The sequence below is a fragment of the Muntiacus reevesi genome, chromosome 2, assembly GCF_963930625.1.
Source record: "Muntiacus reevesi chromosome 2, mMunRee1.1, whole genome shotgun sequence".
Taxonomy (NCBI): domain Eukaryota; kingdom Metazoa; phylum Chordata; class Mammalia; order Artiodactyla; family Cervidae; genus Muntiacus; species Muntiacus reevesi.
In genome coordinates, this window is record NC_089250.1 from 259,905,842 (window position 1) to 259,926,167 (window position 20,326).

At 51.3% G+C, this 20,326-nt stretch overlaps 1 protein-coding gene across 4 annotated transcripts in view; it reads left to right on the forward strand.

The window, feature by feature from the left end:
* The window catches only part of SIPA1L3 (signal induced proliferation associated 1 like 3), a 251,556-nt gene that overhangs the window by 167,007 nt on the left and 64,223 nt on the right, over positions 1-20,326 (forward strand). For all 4 annotated transcript variants that reach the window (XM_065926010.1, XM_065926008.1, XM_065926011.1 and 1 more), the window contains exons 8-10: positions 571-728; positions 8,344-8,920; positions 13,279-13,553. In XM_065926010.1, the coding sequence (XP_065782082.1) occupies positions 571-728; positions 8,344-8,920; positions 13,279-13,553 (1,010 nt within the window). The remainder of the gene's footprint in view (positions 1-570; positions 729-8,343; positions 8,921-13,278; positions 13,554-20,326) is intronic.

Here is a 20,326-nt window from a genome sequence, read left to right on the forward strand (position 1 = left end):
TCCATGCATGTGAACTTGAGCAAGTCAAAAGCTGCCAGACCGTGCTGTCCTCCAGCTGAGATTTATTGAGCACCTGCTGTGTGCCAGGCCCTGCTCTGGGCACTGAGGATAAAGCACCTGGCCGTGAACAAAGCAGACAAAACCCTTGTCCTCCAGGAGGTGCCGCATTAGTGGGAAAAGACAGAAACAAAAGGAAGAGGGGCATCCGCTTGTTAAGATGAGTGTGGACGAGTAACACACTGTTACTTAAGTAACAAGGGCAGAAGAGCAGAGGGGGTGCAATCACGGGTAAGACAGACAGGCAGGGCCTCGTGGGAGGGTGGCATTTCAGCCCAGACCTGAAGGAGAGCAGGCGGTAGCGAGCCACGTGGGGATCTGGGGGAAGAAATTCCAGGCCGCAGGATGGTCCACAGGAACCTCAGGGAAGGAAAGGTTTCTGATTCATTCAAGGAGCAGCAGGAGGCTGGTGTGGCATGGGCAGAGGGGGAGCGTGGCAGGAGCCAGCAGAGAGGTGACAGGGCGGGTCATGAACCTGAGCCTACCCTGACGTTTTCCTCTCCCCATCATCAGCTGCTGAGGAAGAGGCACATAGGCAACGACATCGTGACCATCATCTTCCAGGAGCCCGGGGCGCTGCCGTTCACCCCCAAGAACATCCGCTCCCACTTTCAGCACGTCTTCATCATTGTCCGGGCCCACAGCCCCTGCACTGATAACGTCTGCTACAGGTACACGCCCCGCCCCTGCATGCACAGGAAGTCAGCAAAGCTGGTTTCCAGCGTCCAGGGAGCGTGGGGGTGGGCGAGGGAGGGCACGGCTGGCCCAGGCAGGCCGCCTCCCACGTTTCTTGTCCGTGCTTCAGTAGGGGAGCTCTACTCACTCGTTCCTACACCTCCTGAGAGAGTGGTTCTTAACCAGAAAGGGGCATGTCATCCCAGTTTCAACAAAGAAACCATCAGGAATTTGTTTTTGCCTGGAGTCTTTTGGTTGCAAGTGACAGAAAACCCACCTCAAAAAGGCAGCCAAAGGGCTTCCCTGGCAGTTCAGTGGTTAAGACTGTGTGCTTCTAGTGCAGGGGGCACAGGTTCGATGCCTGGTCGGGGAACTAGGATCCCACATGCCTCGTGGTGCACGAAAAGAACATAAATGAGTGAAGAAGCAGTCTTACATGCTGGCTATCATAAATAACACAGTCAGGCCCACCTGGAGGTGTTCCACTTCCCTGTACATCATTTCATCTGCTGGCAGCTCCAAGCTTAGCATCTTGCCAACTGCAGACCCAGCAGAAAGAGCCTGCCTTTCCCAGGAAAAGAAGCCCCAAAACTGAGGCTCACTAACCCACGTAGGGTCACATTCCCATCCCAGAGCAAGACTAGCACCTGTCCTGGGCATGGGGTGTGTGCCTGAGAGGCACCAGAGTGTGGCCCAAAGGAAGACCAGAAGATGCAAGGATGGAGGCAGGGTAGACAGCGGTGGCCCCCTCGGGAGGCAGTGCTGAGGGTTCTTAATTCGAAGATCAATAAGTGGCAAAAGGGACTTCCCCGGTGGTCTAGTGGTAAGGTTCCACAGTCCCAGTGCAGGGGGCCTGGGTTCAATCCCTGGTCAGGGAACTAGGTCACTCATACCACAACAAAGACCCAATGCAGGCAAATAAATAAATAAACATATTAAATAATACTGTGTTACAAACTTCAGTCCCATTCAGTGTCTTCCCCAAGCACCAGTCTCACCGGAGGACATGGCTGGCCCCCACAAGACAAATGGAAAGTGCTCTGGGTGTGGGGTGAGGAGAGTGCTGTGGTTCTTGAAAACCAGCCCATCAATAACCTGGGCCCGGGCCAAGGTCTACATTGGTCCCTGGTCAGCATCGCAGACACCGGGGCCTGGGCTTAGGAGTGTTAGTTTACATTTAAAGGACAAAAAAACAAAGTTTAAAATTAGATACAAAAGGTAAAATTTTTTTAAGTTAAAGATCAAAATTCACCTTTCATCTCTTAAGTCCTTACCATCCCGTTGCCTTCACAGAGGCAACTGCTCTTAGCACTTTCCTGATAACCTAGGCCCATTCAGGCAAATGTGTGCAAGTATTCCTTTTCCACCTTTTTAAAAGGTAGTATCATATCCCACACACTATTCTGCATCCTGTATTTTTTCACTCAGCAGCCTTTGAGAACTTTGCACACCAGTCTGTAAAGTGTTTTTCCCTTCTTTATGACTGTGTATTATTCCTTCACATAGATGCCTAAGAATCTCCCCCTATCCCTTAGTGATGGGTATTGGGGTTGTTTCCTGTCACCTGTTACTACATTACCCTTTGCAGTGCTATTATTAACACATTTCCTCCAGGTAGTTTTGTGAGGGAGGGGCGGTTGCTTGTTTATTTTTGGCCATGCTATGCTGCTTGTGAGATCTTAGTTCCCTGACCAGGGATTGAACCCAGGCCCTTGGCAGAGAAAGCACTTAACCAGTGGACCACACAGGAATTCCCCATAACCTAGTTTAGACGCTCATGGCACACGTGTCCAGATACACAACTGGGATAGGTGAGGTTCTCAGCATGGAGTTCCTGGGCCAAGCGGTATGTGCATAGGTGCCCTGGGTGGACTCATTGGAAGTTCCAAGAACCTACCAGTTTCTTCTCATTTGACTCATTTGAAAAGACCCTGGTGCTGGGAAAGATTGAAGGTGGAAGCAGAAGGGGACGACAGAGGATGAGATGGTTGGATGGCATCACCAACCCAATGGACATGAGTTTGAGTAAACTCCGGGAGTTGGTGAAAGGAGGCTTGGCGTGCTGTGGTCCATGGGGTCGCAAAGTCAGACACGACTGAGCAACTTAACTGAACTGGCCAGTTTCTTCTCTGGGCCAAATATGTGAGAGGATGGAGGGGGATTCCAATATGCAGGAAGTGCTGTGGACCACCAGGCTGGATGTGTTGCCGCTGGGAGCTAGCATACCAGGTGGAAGGCCTGCGGCCCCTTCCCCCACCCGTTGCTGGTTCCCAGGACAGAGCACCAGCTGAGAGGGCTTGTGCCTCCAGGCTCCCTGTAGGCCTGAGGTTACAAAGATAGAGTTGTTCTTGAACATGCACACACATGTGCACACGCACACCCTTATAGCACATCAGAGGTAAGAGGCTGCTGGGTAAGCCCTTCTCCCCTTTCTCCTAACCATGCGCTCCCCTCTCCTACCTGGCTTATCACAGGAGCCTGCGGCCGGCCTCCCCGCTTTCCAGGCCACCCTTCATGTGGTTTCCAGAGGGATTTCTTTTTGTTCTGACGCACCAAGCTTTCTTGTTTTTTTTTTTTTTTCTTTTTTTTTGCAATTCAAAATATTTTCATTATGCAACCTTTCAAACGTTCTGAAAAGTACAGAGAATAACAGACACCCGTGTGCCCACCACCAGATCTCACAGATGTTAACATTTTGCCGTCTTTGCTTCAGCTCTCGCTTTAATTTTGAGGAAAGAAAATGTTAGAGAGGCAACCAAACTGCCCCCTCCCACAACCCCTTTTCTCCCCTCCCCTACACACAGCTGTTCTCTGGACGGACCTTCCCCTGTCCCCTCTTCTCCCCATGACCCCAGACACATTTCTGTCCTAGAACTTGTCACACTGTAAGAACTAAGTTTGGGGTTTTGTTTTATTTTTTGGCTGTGGTGGATCTTTGTTGCTGCACACGAGCTTCCTCTAACTGTGGTGAGCGGGAGCTACTCTAGCTGCAGTGCACGGGCTTCTCACTGTCGTGACTTCCCTTGTTGCAGAGCACGGGCCCTGAAGGCCTGGGCTTCAGTCGCTGCTGCTTTCGGGCTCTAGAGCACTGGCTCAGGAGCTGGCACACAGGGCACTGAGAGATCTTCCCAGGGAGATCTTCCCAGACCAGGGATCGAACCCGTGTCCCCTCCATCGCAAGGCAGATTCGTAACCACTGGACCACCAGGGAAGCCCCAGGAACAAACTGTTGACGTGGCTGTTGCCTCCCTCGAGGGTCACAGCACGTCACACTTGCCTTCATATATCTGTGCTGGGCGCCTTGTTATGTAAAGGACCCCAGAGATGCCTTGGCAACCAGGCAGATGCCTGACCCAAACATTGTAGGTCCTGGGAAAATAGCTGTTGAATAAATGATTGTGAGTGTTCTAGAAATACTTACTGAGCTCTAGTGACCAGGTGACCCAGTGGTCGCACCATCTCCTGGCTGTATAACACGGTACCACCTTTTCCCACTTCATGTGCTCACTTACTGAATGGCACACCAGCACCCCCACAGCCTGTGGGCTGTGAACACCCCATTCCTCCTGCTGGGGAAATGAGGACCCAGCCGTTCTGATTGTCCAGAAGCCTTCAGTAGCTTGCAGTTCCACGATTCTTAAAATCATGAGTCAGGACTGTGGGAGAAGCCAGAATCTGTCACTATGAGCAGTCTAGTCCTGAATGAAGAAGTTGCAGAGCTAGTCTCAGCTGTAAAACCCAATCTGAAGGCACCATTAATTAGAGTGGAGAGACTGACAAGGTCATCTTACACATCCCCTGGGCTGGAGGCAAGGCCACCCCCACAGGGTTTCCCACAGAAGGAAACCTGCCTGGTTTGTGTGGCCTTTGAAGGACGGGAAATGCCTTCTCCCCCGGGAAATGCCTTTTTCTGTCAGATCTACACATTGGCAGGAACCTGTTTCTTCTTGGTCTGTCCGTTCAAGTCTAAATCATGACTGCGATCGGTACTGAACACCTGTGCTGGCCCTGGGGCATCCACAAAGCCCAGGGTGGCACCTGCCCTTACACATTCCCGGGATGTGGTGATCTCACCGAACAGTGAGCCGTGGAGCCAGGGAGCACGGGGTCTGACCCTCCTGGGTCTGTAGGAGCTCCCTCCACGGCCTCTGCACACGCTCTGGCCCCTTCCCTCCCTGTCTTCACGGGGCAGCCACGGTGATCCTTGCAGATGGTCCGTCTGGCACCTGTGTTCATCAGGGACCCACGGGGAGCAGGTGCCCCCACTCAGGGTTTTGGTTTTGTTGTGTTTTAGTTTACTTGGCTGTGTCAGGGCTTGGCTGCAGCACACGTGGTCTCCGTTGCCTCACGTGGGATCTTTCATTACAGTGCGTGAACGCTCCACTTGGGGCGCACGGGCGCAGTGGTGATGGGCTTAGTTGCTCCTTGGTTGTGGGATCTTAGTTCCCCAACCAGGGATCAAACTCGTGTCCCCTGCATTGCGAGGCGGATTCTTAACCAGTGGACCACAAGGGAAGTCCCCCACTCAGGGTTTTAACTGAGGGATTAATGAACAGGCTGATAGGTGTAGTAGGGCTTCCCTGGTGGCTCAGACGGTAAAGAGACTGCCTGTGATGCAGGGGTTTGATCCCTGAGTCAGGAAGACACCCTGGAGGAGGGCATGGCAACCCACTCCATTCTCACCTGGAGAACCCCATGGACAGAAGAGTCTATGACAGCTGCACTCAGTGGGGTCACAAAGAGTCTGACAGGACTGAGCAGCTTTCACTAATAGGTGTGGGTGGGTTAAAGGATCCAGTATAGGAAAGTGAGGCGTCCAGGAGCCAGCGATAGCAAGGAGCCATTTCCCACCACGAGGGATGAGGTCAAAGGGCATGGGAGACGTTTCTGGAAACCAGGGAGAAGTATGGCTCGGGAGAGGGGCCACCCCTCAGAAGCTGTGGCTGTTGAGCAAAAGACCAAGGACTGCAGCCACTGTCCTAGCTCGACAGGCAGGCGGTGCAGAGAAGTAAAGACTCCACCCTCTCTCCTCTCCCCTCCCCTGCATCCTGGCCAGGGGAACCGGGTGAGGTGACACAGCCTGTGGAGACCCACCTTCCGGGGCGCTGGAAGGGGCCGAAAATGGCAGAGACTGGATCTGGGGATGCAGATGGTGAATAGCTGGTCCAGATGGTCGAATGGGTGCTGGTTTCCACAATCAGGATGCAGAATGCTTGCTCACTGTCAGGGCGCTGCCGGGCCTGGTCCCTGGTGACCTCACCAGCCTTCCACCCTTTTCTCTCTGGGCTCTGGTGCGCCAGCCTCATCTCACCCTGCATGTGCTCTTTCCTGTTGGGTCTTACACCTCCCCTGCCCGTTGCCTGCAGCACCCTCCACTCCGTTCTCCCTTGGGCTCCTACTCAGCCTCAGATCCCAGCTTAATTTCTCTTCATCATCGCGCCACACCCCAAACACTAACTCCCCCGGGCCCAGGGAGGGGGCCATCCCGGAAGTGCTGGTCAGACACGCGCCCTGGTCAAGTTGGGTGGAGGGCCAGGAGTCAAAACCTAAACAGGCCTTACACTGTGGTTAGGTTTCATGAATAGGTTTTCATCAAGAATCTCATTACTTTAAAAATTGTCTTACAGTATGTAGTCTCTCCCCAACACCATAATCACAGGCTGACATTTTTATAGAAGGTGAGTGCAGTACTCTTTAAGAGAAACCTTCTTTTTGGTACCTCATACTGTTTTTTAATTGTCATTGTGTAAACAGCATAACTCATGCATGGTATCTCCTGAGGCTTTTTTTCTTCTTAATTGGCTACATGACGCAGCATGTGAAATCTTAGTTCCCCGACCAGGGATTGAACCCATGCAGTAGAAGTGCAGTCGTAACCTCTGGACTGCCAGGGAAGTCCCTGGAGCCTCTTTAAGTTAAATGTCTTCCCCTGCTCCCTGGGTGCTCACTCTGGCAGCTGCGATAGCCTTTCTGCCTGATTTTTTAAATCATCTGCCCTGTAGCCACTGAGTCTCGAGCTGGTCATTACAGCATCGTAACTGAGATTCATCAGATATGAACCTGACTTACCAGTCTCCTACCTCCCAGCTCAAGGCTGCCTCCACCTGGGAGCCTCGGTGGATAGGGAGCCTGCGTCCCTCTTCTCTGTTTCTCCGGCTTGCACTTCCCCTCCCCCAGGCTCACTGCCAGTTTCTGACCTGTCCAGGGTGGGAGCACAAAGAGGAAACAGGAAGCGGGAAATTATCACTGGAACTGTGGTGACAGCTGCTGCAGGGACTCTCGAGTGCCTTTCTTTCTACCAGCTAAATAATCTCTGGACTCTAGGCTCTTCGGGGGCTCCCTGGCCTCCTTCCAGAAATCCCAGGCAGGAGCAGCCCCCAGTCTCCTTCCAAATGTAAGGGTCACCGAGGAGGCCCCTATTCAGGGAGGGAATGGAGATGACAGGCCCACTTTCTCCATGGATTTTCCTCCCAATAAGATTGTCCCTTTCTAGTTTGCATCATGGGGGAGGAGATTCAGGAGTTTGGGGGAGAAGGTTTTAGATCATTTCTTTTATACCTTCTTATTCAGTTGCTGTATGATTTCTGTCCTAATGGAAGCTCAGTTAAAACCAAAGTAGGGGACTCCCCTTGTGGTCCTGTGGTTAAGACTTCACCTTTCAGTGCAGGGGGGCGGGTTCGACCCCCTGGTTAGGGAGCTAAGATCTCACATGCTTCACAGCCAAAAGACCAGGACACAAAGCAGAAGCAATATTGTAACAGATTTAATAAAGATTTTTTAAATGATTCACATCAAAAAATCTTAAAAAAAAAAAAAAAAAAAAAAAAAACCAAAGTAGGAAGGATCCCATCCTAACTTCCCCTTGTAGTGAATTTTTAAAATGACCTTTGTAGAGATGATTTACAAAGCATGTTCATGTTATGCAAGTGTCTGAAAGAAGTAAATCACAGAATGTTCCATATCAGTCTGATTTTGCTATAGTAACAGTGCTTAACAAACCACCCTGAAAGTCAGAGGCTCACAGACATTATCATTTCTTCTTGGCTTACTCATCCGTAGGTTGGCTGAGGCCTGGCTGGCCCTGGCTGCATGTCTGCTCCGGGCGCCCTCGTTCTCCTGGACCAGTAGACCCCAGAGCATGTTCACCTCATGGTGAGGGCAGGTACATAGGAGGCAAGCCTGGCGCACATGCACATGTGTGCCATTGCTCGAATGCCATTAGCCGAGTCAAATCTCCTGACCAAGCTTAGGATCAGCAGGGCGAGGATGTACCTGTCCATAAAGGTAGAGAGGAAGGGATGAATCTTTGCAAAGCTATAATTTACCACAAGCTTGTATGTATGTAAAACAAGAGTAACTGAAGTTGAACAGTGCTAGCAAAATTATCCTTTGAATATCAGTGGATGTTGTAACATCTGCTGCATAGGAAGTAAAAACACATATGTGTGCCCTAAGACTTTCTCCAGTTTCCAATCTAGTCAGCTGGCAACTTACTGGATGTAGACTTCCTTTCTTAGAAAGGAAACTCCTCTTTTTGATTGTATATTTTCTTTCTAAAGGGACTCTCAAGTGCCTTTCTTTCTACCATCTAAATAATTTCTCCCTTCTCAGTATGGCAGTGACTCGATCCAAAGACGCTCCTCCTTTCGGCCCCCCGATCCCCAGCGGAACCACATTCCGAAAATCTGACGTCTTCAGAGACTTCTTGCTGGCCAAGGTGATTAATGCCGAGAACGCTGCGCACAAGTCTGACAAGTTCCACACCATGGCCACCAGGACCCGCCAGGAGTACCTCAAGGACCTGGCGGAAAACTGTGTCTCCAACACACCCATTGACTCCACTGGCAAGTTCAACCTCATCTCCCTGACCTCCAAGAAGAAGGAGAAGACAAAAGCCCGGGCAGGCGCCGAGCAGCACAGCGCCGGGGCCATCGCCTGGAGGGTGGCGGCTGAGGACTACGCGCAGGGGGTAGAGATAGACTGCATTTTGGGAATTTCCAACGAGTTTGTGGTGCTGCTAGACCTACGCACTAAGGAAGTGGTGTTCAACTGCTACTGTGGGGATGTCATCGGCTGGACCCCAGACTCCTCGACAATCAAAATCTTCTACGGGCGAGGGGACCACATCTTCCTCAAGGCCTCTGAGGGTTCTGTGGAGGACATAAGAGAAATTGTCCAGAGACTGAAGGTAAGGGAGAGAGCCCCTCAAGGTGCAGCAGTTCTGTGGTCTGGCAAAGGCCTTAGGAACCACTGAAGTGCCTCCCTGAGCCCAGTCAGTTGGGCCAAGACACTCATCGGCCCCAAGAGAATCAGAATTGTCACTTTACACACCAGGGGTCTAGTGGGTTCTGCAGCCTGGGTTCTCCCTGGGGAAGGCTTGGGCCAAAGATCTGAAGCTCTCCATGTCATAACCTTGAGAGGACAAAAGGCTTATTTACTCACTCTAGATGTTTAAACTCATGTTAAAAATATAAGGATACTTTCCAGAAGAATTAAAATATTGGATTGGCCAAAAAGTTCATTTGGGTTTTTCTGTACCTTCTGACAAAACACCGAATGAACTTTTTGGCCAACTCAATAGAATGGAAGACTTCCAGACCTTTAAAATACAGGGGTAGAAGCACGACATTGGGGGTGGGGGTGTAAAAAAACACAAGAAAAAAACCAAAATTATGTGGCAGGAATGATTCCACATCAGTAATCACAATAAATGTAAGTGATTTAACATTCTCTGTTAAAGAACAGAGACTCACAGTCTAGATTAAAAAATCTTACCCTAACCTCTTGGCACCTCAGGCTCAGACAGCTGCCAAACCAAAGGTAGCAGATTGGTTTCAAGTCAGATGACAGTTTAGTTGGTAATGGTTGTTGGAAGCGTTGGGCTAAGAAGTACTAAGGCTACCTCAGAGCCCTGGGTGAAGGAATGCTGTGGTCAGTGATTGGCTCTCAGTGGGTTTAACAGAATGTCAGGCATGAACTAGAGAAGGCAGTATATCACGGGAGTTAACAACACAAGTTCTCAAGTCAGAAGGCTTGGCTTCAAGTCCCAGCACTGCCACATACCAGCTGTGTCACCTCACCATGTTACTTAAGCACTGGGTGACTCAGTTTTCCTGTCTGAAAAATGGGAACAGTGATCATCCTACATCATATGACAGTTTTAAGGACTGGATGAGTTATGTTGCCCAGGCAAACTGGCCTGACTTAGGAGGCTGTGATCTCCAGAGGCCAGTATCACAGCCAGTTCTCTTCACCCTTCTCGGCTTTTGCACTCATTCTTTTGAGTTCAGGTGGGATGGGTAAAGACTAGCTTTCAGCTTCCCTGACTGCAAACTTCATGCCCCACCTTAAACTACAGCAACAGCTAGTGTGTAGATTTCCCATTAGGATGTGAGGTCCGTGAACAAGGGCCTCTGTTTTGCCCACTTGCTTATTAAATGCTGGTTATTAAATGCTGATTAGTCGATTAGCTGAATAAGATGATTGACCCCTGATTGTGTGCTCACTCCCACCCTGTGGAGTGTAGGCACTGTTTTTATCCCCATTGGACCCATGAGGAGCATGCGGCTCAGAGAGGTCACACAGCCAGTAGGTGGCAGACTGGGATCTGAATCCAGATTTTTCTGACTCCAAAACCTATTTGTGCCCACACTTGAGACTAACAACTAACTGCTTACTCAACTAACTGCAACTCAACATGTGAAAGTCAGCATGTCTAAGAACAAGCTCCTGATTTCATTCCCCTTGCCCCCCGGGGTTCTGTCTCATCAGAGAACAGGCCCATCGCATGCGTGGAATCATGAGTAAGCCTCAGCACCAGCCTCAGTCCTCTGTGTCTCATACTGACGTCCAGCCTGTCGGCTCCACCCCCCGGAGGCAGACTCTGCTACCCCTACCCCTTCTGCAGCCCCTCCTGGCCTGTCCAGTAGCCTCCCTGCTGGTCTCCTTTGCCTCCTTGCTTGCTTCCCTGGGGTCTGTTCTCAGGAAGGTTGTCAGAGGGATCTGATCATGTCCCTGCTCTGCTCAAACTCCTCAGCTCATCCTAGGTAAAAGCCCAGTTCCTTATGGTGGCCTGTGAGGCCCCACATGGCCTGGCTGGCTGTCACTCTTGTCTCCTTGTTACTCTCTCTGCTGCAAGAACACAGACTTCTATGTCCAGAGTGGGCTCGTCGGGCAGTCAGCCTCAGGGCCTTTGCACTGCCTGTGCCCTCTCGCCGGAACACATTCTTCATCTCCACATGCCTCCCTCCCCTTCTACATGTGTTTATTCATAGGTCACCTATCAGTGGGCCTTGTTATCCAGAATTGTAAAAACCCCCTCCACACCCTGGCCTCGAGCTTGTCCCGCCCACTGTCCCTGCTTTAACTTCTGATGTGTGTTTTTACATGTTTGCTGCGTCCTCAGCGCCTGGGCCAGTGTCTGATGTGCAGCAGACACTCAATGACCGTGGACTGCGTGCACGCACGTGTGCTGTCTGTAGTGACAGCAAGAATGGCCACTCACAGGGGGCCAGCCGTCTGACTCCTTGCAGCCTTGCACTTCTTCTTCCCAAAACCCAGTGAGAGAGATTCTATTATTAACTCAGTTCACGGGACACAAGGGTGATGACTTCAAAGGGAAGAAGCATTTTGACTCCCAAAGTGGAGGCCATGGTCTGGGATGAAGCCAGTCATGAGTTTCTCTTTTAAGGCACTAAACTGTAGGCTTTCCTTTCAGACAAATTTGTTTTAACTTTTTAATCATGGAAAATTTCAGACGCAAAAGTAGAGAAACTCACATTGTGAACCCCCAGTCTTATCACCAGCTTCTGTAGTTATCAGCCTGGGGCTCATCTTATTTCTCCCTTTCCCTCTCTCCCTTCCCTTCCACTGATAATTTTGAAACAAATCCTAGACATCCTGTCATTTCATCAGTAAATGTGTAAATATTTATCTCTAGAACATACAGCCTCTGAAAAATAACTGTTTTGCCTATTATATATTAAAAAACGAATAGTAATTCCTTATTGACTTGTGAACATGTTGGGCCATGAAATCAATTACTGAATCTCAGTAGGCAGTTTTCAAAGACAGGGTAGAAAAAAATGACGCATTGAGGAGGCGCTTGGTCTCGTGGAGCCTTGTCCCAGTTTCACATGTTTCCTCACCTCCCAAATTCTCACTATCCAGACTAGCCAGGAACAGATGTGTTTACATCTTCAGGTAAGTCCTTCACCATCCACACTCGTTTCTTGCTGCCCACACTCGGGAACGTCTGTGTGGATTGCAAAGAATATTTTTGTGTATGTGGATACATGTGTAAATGTATAACTGCACAGCGTGGCTTGTGACATGAGATTCTTACTGTGAGCTCTAACAAGTACATCACATAGCATCGTTTCTACCCAGGGAATGACTTCTCACAGGAGATGTCAACCATTACACAGATGCTTTCCTTAAGGCAGTTTTTAGGCAGGCAGATCTTGATGTAACTTGGTTAACAGCTCCGGCTTATTAAGTTAATCTTTTTATTCCAAGAAGAGGAAGGAATCCCTCAGGATATGCTGAAGCTCTGGGTGTTCTGTTCAGTGGCTTATCCTATCTATGGTCATACCTTAGCATGGTGGAAGTGTCCCACAAGAAGCAGGGAATAAATCAGAGAGAAGGCCCTCCCTGTATGGTCTGCTTGGCTTCAGGATGGGGGACAGTCTGAGGCGGAGGTTCGAAAGGGGTTTTTGCCTTACAGAATAAGGTTCTGGAGTAAAGAATACGGCGCCGAGCCCCCAGCCTAGAAAAACTCACAGGGTCTCTGGTCTCTGGCTTCTCCAGCTTACTCTGTTTATAGTCACCGTATCCATCAGGGCTTCAGACAACAAAGGTTTATCTCACTCATGCCATGTGTCCCTCTCAGGTTGAGCTGGAGTCCGGGAACTCACAGACCCTAGCTGACCAAACAGGCGCTCTCTGGAATAATCCTAGTGGCTGTGGCAGAGGGAAAAGGCTTGAAGAGGGTCTCGAATTAGCAATGAAATGCCCCAGCCCAGAGTATGCCAGTCCCATTCACAACTCATTGGCCAAAACAAGTCTTGTGCATGCATGCTAAATTGCTTCAGTCATGTCTGACTCTTTGTGACCCTGTGGACTGTAGCCCTCCAGGCTCCTCTGTCCATGGGATTCTCCAGGCAAGAATACTGGAGTGGGTTGCTATTTCCTTCTCCAGGGGATCTCCGTAACCCAGGGATCAAACCCGAGTCTCTTATGTCTCTTGCATTGGCAGGCAGGTTCTTTATCATTAGTGCCACCTGGAAAGCCCAAAACAAGTTCCAGAGACCACCAACCATAGAGAGGGTGGGAGGGGGCATGTGGAGAACACGACTCATGACCGCCGCCTCTGTATGAGGTGTCTATGTTTCTCCACGAGTCAGGAGCCCAGGCTCCTGTACCCTAACATCACCTGGGAGAGCGGGGTGGGGGTCTTTGGCCTCAGAAGGGCAGAATCTCCCCCCAAGAGCTGCCTCCGTTCCCCCTGAGCAGCTTGTGAAACTGGACCCTGCGTGTGGCCCACAGGTGATGACCAACGGCTGGGAGACGGTGGACATGACCCTGCGGCGGAACGGGTTGGGGCAGCTGGGCTTCCACGTGAAGTATGACGGGACCGTGGCCGAGGTGGAGGATTATGGGTTTGCCTGGCAGGCTGGCCTGCGGCAGGGCAGCCGGCTGGTGGAGATCTGCAAGGTGGCCGTGGTCACACTGACCCACGACCAGATGATCGACCTGCTACGCACCTCCGTCACCGTCAAGGTGGTCATCATCCCGCCTTTCGACGACGGCACACCCCGGAGGTAAGTCTGTCCCCCCCGGAGAGGTCGGCAGCTCCCTGGGCACTGGCCCTTGGGACCCTTCCTCAGCAGGTGGTGATAATGGTGTCAGGGTCCAAGTCAACATCTGTGAAACCCCTCCTGCAGGTGGTCATGGTCTAAGCTCTGCACGTGCGTGCTGGCCCCTCCGGCCCCCACTGCAGCCCCTGAGGTGGGCACCCTCCTTGGTAGCACATAGCGTTGAAGTCCTTGCCTGAGGGAGTTCCCTGGCGGTCCAGTGCTTAAGACTGCTTCCACTGCAGGGGGCTTGGGGTTTGATCCCTACTTGGGGACCTGAGATCCCACATACCTCGAGGCATAGCCAAAAATAGTGGGAAAAAAGACCTTGCCTGAAGGTACAGTGCGCTTCATCATTTGTTCAGCACATATTTATTGAGCCCGTACTGTGTACACATTCCATTTGAAGTGCTGAGTAGGATTTAGCAGTGAACAAAATAAAAGCACCCATTCCCTTGGAGTTTGTGTCCTGACAGGCAGTCATTAAATAGGTATGTAACACAGGACCAGGCAGTGAAGAGCTCTGAGGAGAAAGAGCAGGGTCACAGAAGGGGCTAACAGGTGGTCAGGGGAGGCTTCTTGGTGGAGGCCGCCATGTGGTTTTCCAGGTCAGCAGCGCCCGGACCATGGACAGGCCAGGGCAGGGTCTGCAAAGTGTCAGCGTCTGTAGGGGGAGGGTTCCTGCCGCTCAGGGAGCGTGGTGTTGAGCCCGGTGAGCAAGGCTGGGCGTGGGGGCAGACTGGGGCCCTTCCTGGACACAGCGCCGAGCTTTGGATTTGTTCACTGGGAAGCCAGTGCAGGATTTGTTTCTTTTTGTCTTGTTTTAATGAGATATTTCAAACATTTTTCTCTAGTATTATTTATTTGACGGCCTCGGGTCTTAGTTGCCGCACAGGGCATGTTTGTTGTGGCGCGTGGGCTTAGTCACTCCCTGGCTTATGGCATCTTAGTTCCCCAACCAGGAATCGAACCTGCATCCCCTGCCTTGGAAAGGCGGCTTCTTGACCCCTGGACCACCGGGGAAGTCCCATATTTCAAGCATATTAATAGCATGCTGAGTCTCCTGTTGCAACGTTTGTCAACATGTGGCCAGTTCTTATTTTATTTTTGTTTCTTTTTAATCCCATATCTTTTTTTTTTTTTTTTAATCCCATATCTTTCCACCTTAGATTATTTGAAGCGTCTCACTCCTTCGATTGTATCTCTACTCAGTCAGGACCTTTAAAAAATTTAACAGACTGCCTCAACTCCCCCATCCATCTTTAACTTCTTTTGTACCAGAGAGAGATTTTTAAAAAGCAGTTGCTCTGTTCATCAGGCTCTTGTTGTGGCATTTGGTTGATGAATCTTTTTTTTTTAAATCTTATTTTTTTCTTAACAGTTTGTTTTGGGAGGAAACCGGGCCACTTGTTTTTCAGAGTTTCCCGCTTCCTGGATTTAGCTGCTTGCATTCTCCTGGTGTCCTTTAACCTGTTCTTCTAGCACGTGTATTTCCCACAAATGAGTTCAGCATAAAAGCTTGATTGGATTCTGGTTGAATTTCCTTTTTTTTTTTTTTTACTTAAGATTTTTTTGATGTGGACCATTTTAAAGACGTCATTGGATTTGTTACAATTTTATTTCCGGTTTATGTTTTGGTTCCTTGGCTGTGAGGCATGTGGGATCTTAGTTCCTCAACCAGGGATCGAACCCACCTTCCCTGGCTTGGAAAGCGAAGTCCTAACTGCCAGTGAGGTCCCTGAACTTGTCTTGGTCACAGCACTTCCCAGGTGTGCACCCATCACGGGCCGCCACATGCCTGGCTGTCCCTGTGTGAGTGATACTAGGGGTGGTCAGAAGGTTCCGAGGGTGGCAGCCTGACCCTAAATGCTATACATTTCCCCTCAGCTCTCAGCAGCCATTTGTGATCCTTGTCTGGATCCCCTGTGTCATGACAGGTCACACTCAAGTGATGTCCTCAGTTCTATCCTTCCTTCATTATTTTTTTAAAAATGTATTTATCTATCTTTGTGCTGCGTCTTCGTCGCTGCTCACCAGCTTTCTCTAGTTGCCATGAGCGGGGGCTGTCCTCTAGTTGCAGTGCATAGGCTTCTCATCGCACTGGCTTCCCTTGTCGCGGAGCACAGGCTCTAGGGCACGCGAGCTTCCGTAGTTGCTGCTCTCGGGCTCTAGAGCACAGCGTCAGTAGTTGGGGCTCACGGGCTTAGTTGCCCCTCAGCATGTCGGATCTTCTCAGACCAGGGATTGAACCCGTGTCCTCTGCCTTGGCAGGCAGATTCTTAACCATCGGTCCACCAAGGAAATCCTTTCTTCATTTATTGGCTGGAATTCTTCCAAAAAGAACATTCCTTCAGCAACCATTTGATGCCTCTCAGATATAATCTGTACAGGGAAGCCAGGATAGATGTGATTCTGAGAAGAATGAATTGGTACCCTAGCAACCTCCAGCGATGACTTAGAAACAGTGGTTCTAGAATCACTACATCTCAAGTGCCGGAAGCACAGCTGCACGGAGGACAGTCTGGGCCTGGGCTGATGAATGGATTGGGGAAGACAACCAATAAGAAAGTAAGCCAGTGAGATGGTTCACATAGTCCAAGCGGTAATCACTGGGCATACTGGGAAGGCAGACCTGCAGGGAGGTTGCCTGCGTTTGAGTCCAAGCTCCTCGTCTTATTAACTGTGACCCTGGGCGAAGGTCCCCGCCACTCGGTGCCTGTTTCCTCGTTTATAAAACAGGGACATTAGTGGAGCTTTTGCCCAGAGGTGGCTGTGAGGTTGGAGGAGGGGAGGCCCACGGTACACAGGACAGGACTTGGCCTATAGGAGGCACTCAGAGGACACCAGCTGCGAGGTCCTGGGTGTGAGGCACATGAAGGGCCGGGCCTGACATCGGACTCGGGGGTCAGGGCAGGCCTGAGGGTGGGAAGGAACCAAGAGACAGGCCCCGTGGGGAGGGGAGGGTAAGAACAAGAGGCCCTTGGGTTGTTGACGGACCAGAAAGAGGGTCACGTGGCTGGAACAGGCGAGCCAAGAGAAAGGCACGCGATGAGGGGATACTGAGAGCTTATGCGCATGACCTCCCAAGGCTGGTGTGATCCCCGGTTTACAGATCAGAAAACTGACAGCCAGAGTGGGTCACTGCCTTGTGCAGAGTTGCGTGGCTAAGTGGCAGAGTGGCTCGTTTGCTCTAAACGGCAGAGCAAAACTCAATCCAGGTTTCCCCTCTCTGTGTATTCTGCTGCCTCTCAAAGCAGTCTCGAGCTATCGGCATGTGAGTCCTGGCTGCACCCTCCCACCTTCTTGAGTCTTGCTTGCTCTGAACTTGGTGGGGACAGTTCTGGGCAGGGTTCAACCCTGTCACAACCCAGGGCTTAGCCACCCAGGTGCCAGTCCCCTAGCCTTGGGACTCCAGTCAGGCCCCAGGTGTCCCCTTCTCCCAGCCCTCTTCCGGGGCCTCCTCCACCCCTGCATGGGGCCAAAGCCAGGCCACACCTTCACTGAGCTCTGCAGGGGCAAGTCAAGCTGAGGTAACCCTTCTGCCTCGTTGCATACACACACAAACACACACAGACACACACGGTAGCAGCCTGCCTGTTCTATGACTCTCCAAAGCTCGGGAGCACCAGAGGCCACACAAATATCCTTGGACCTGCAGGTAGGGACCAGCCAGGTGAAAGGCAGCATCTGCAGGCTCCCTTATCCAGTTCTGGGGAGACGAGGCCGAGGAGGGTGTGAGCAGACAGACGGGTTCCACTTCCCGCCCTGTTTAGGAGGAAAACTCTCATCCGGCTCCCTTTACAAGGCGGCCACCAAAATGGGGCAGGTGTGGGTGGGGATTTGTGTGGTGTGTGTGGTTCTTCAAGCGCAGAGAGGTCTGGCTGACCTCGTTTGCAGAGCTGAAACCCCAGCTCTGCGGTTCCTCCAGCCTCTTGCTATTACCCTGGCCGCCTAGCCCGGGTGTCACGATAAGCTCTGAGGGGCAACACGCCAGGATGAGCCCAGGCATTCTCCCTGCCACCGGCCAGGCTCTGTAGGGCCTAGGTCTGGACCCCAGGCTCTTCAGACACTGCATAGACTACAGCGGGTCATGCTCACACCCCCAGACCATGAGGCTGGGGTTCTCAAGTCAGCCCTGCCCAGGTGGGCCAGGTAGCCTGGAGGGACATCCCAGAGCCCCCGATGCGGTGTGTCATGGTGACCTGGCATGTTTGTACAGGCTCATCTCACTGTCCTGCCTGATGGGGAAGCTGATCCAGGATGCCTTTGGCTCTTGATCTGGATTCAAGACATCTGAAGGGGGAGGGGGTGCTCCTCCCTGAGAAGGGGAATTGAAAACCCCACAAGTGAGTGAGTTGGAGAAAGAGGAAGGAGTCCCCATGGTCTCCAGAAACTAGGCTGTTGGGAATCAAAGAGAAGGAGGCAGATAGGAAAAGTGGGCTGCAAACCTGGGCATCCATCACCAGGCATCTTCCGCACATGGCTGAGAGGTTGGAGAGGGAATCTTTAGTGCAGCATTGTTGGTCGAGCAAAAGACTAGAAGAAACCTAGATGTCCAACCATAGGAGCCTGGCTAAGTAAATCCCAGGTCATCCATGTGATGGAGTAGTAATAGATTGTTTACAGAAAATGCAGTGAGTCAAGAATATGTAAAACCCTGGCGGCTGTGGGTGCTCCTGGTGAGTGTAACTGGTGGACAGAGATGTCATCTAACAACACTTTAGTTTTAATTTTTATTTTTTTTAACACTTTAATTTTTAAAAACAATCCCAAAACTGGATCCGTGAAAGGAGCTTCTTAAACTTCCTCGTGTCAGCATCATCCCTGGCAACTTGGTAAAATGCAGCTTCCTGGGCCCTGCCTCAAAGAGGACTGTGATCCAGAGGAGCTAAGATGGGCCCAGGCATCTGCTTTCCTTTACTGAGCACTCGGGGTAATGTAGATGCTGATGGATCTCAGATCACAGGGAAAGAATTTGTTCCAGAGCTCCAGGTGGGTGTGGCTGGACTTGAGAAAATGGAAAGAAGGCTTCAGCTTTTGAGCTTGTGGGAATGGCAGGCAGAGTCCACAGCATCAGCTGGAGAAGGCGACCACAGCAACAGCTCATATGTGTTAAGCACTTGGCATGCGCCAGACTTTTGGCTGAGGCTTGCCACCACTCCCATTTTGCAGATGAGGAAACTGAGTCTCTGAGAAGGAAACTCCTTCACCCAAGGCTACTTGGGCCATAAGCAGAGCTGTGATCTGAACCAGCTGTCTGCCTGCGGAGCCCTGGCTCTCTGTCACTCTGTGCTGCCCTCCAATGATTGTTTCCCTCTTTGAGGTCATGCCCAGGGACTCTTGGCCAAAGGTGGAGCTGTTAGTAACAGGGGCAGATGTCACGGGCCCATGGAATCTACCCACTGGCTCCCAAACCACTGTCCCAGTGAGCTAGTGTATATGGTGGTTAAAGTTGTGGGCTTTCGGGTCAGCTTACTATCTTTAAATCCAGTTTCTGGGAATTCCCTGTGCTTTCACTGCCAGGGCATGGAACTAAAATTCTACAAGCCACATGGCACAGCCAAAAAAAGAAAAAAAAAAAAAAGGATAAATCAATCAATTCAGTTTCTACCTCTTACTGGCTGTGTGACCTTGGATAGATTACTTAACTTCTCTGTGCATCAATTTGCTTTTCTCTTCAGTGTATCTACTGATAATAACTAGCAACAGAGATGAAGCAAAAGAGAGACTTTACTGGCTAATGCACCTAAGAAGACTGGGAGATAGGGCAAGATTGAAATGTGGCTTTATGCAGGGTCTTGGACATCTTCATCAAGAATCTCTCTCACCTGTCTCATTTTCTGCGTTGCTATCATTCTCAAGCCACCTCTTCCTCATCGCAGCTCCAGCTTAGGTCTCCCCAGCTCAGCAGTTCAGTGAAATAGATCCTTTTCTTACCATCTACCCCCCACCCTTGCCCACCCCCCACCTCGCAGCAGTTCCAGAGTTGATGCTCACTGTCTTTGATTGGCTCAGCTTGGGGCACCTGACAATCCTGTGCCTGTCATCTCAAAGAAGCGCTTCTGATTGGCTGGCCTGGATCACATGCTCATACCTGGAGCCAGGAAGTGGGATCCACCCCACCCAGAGCACACAGACCTGTTCTCAGGAGAAGGGGGTGTAGAAGCTAGGCAGGCTGGAGCAGCGGGGATGCATTGCCTGGGTCCACGGTGGTACCACCTCTACCTGGGCCTGGCAGATCTGCAGGTCCTTTTAGGTGTTCGTATGCTGTCATTCCTCACCTGGCACCTGGTGAGGCGTGGGCACCTACTGATCCAGAGAAGCTGCTGGAAGGCGCTTCTGAATATCAGCTCCAACTCCAGTGCTGCCGAGGGCACTGTGTGTCTGGCCCAGGTGCCCCATTCCTGGGTCACTTTCTGATGCCTCCTTAGCAGACATGACCTGGGTCCACAGCCGCCACAACCACCAGATCTTTTGCCGGGTGACCCTGAAAGTGCCCCGGGCTCCAGGGGGCTCAGGAGAACCCCAGAGGGTTGGCTTAGTGCGGGCCTGACAGCTTCCAGGCCTAGGGCTCCTACCAGCTCGGCTCCCACAGCTGCTGGGAGGTGGGTTTTGCGAGCACGGCCCCCTGCTTGGGCTCAGAGCCCCCTCCCACGCTGCACCGCAGCGGAGGTGGAGGACTCCAGCCCAGCCCGCGGAGCCCCCCGCCCTGAGCCAGGAACATTGCAGCATGTGTGCCA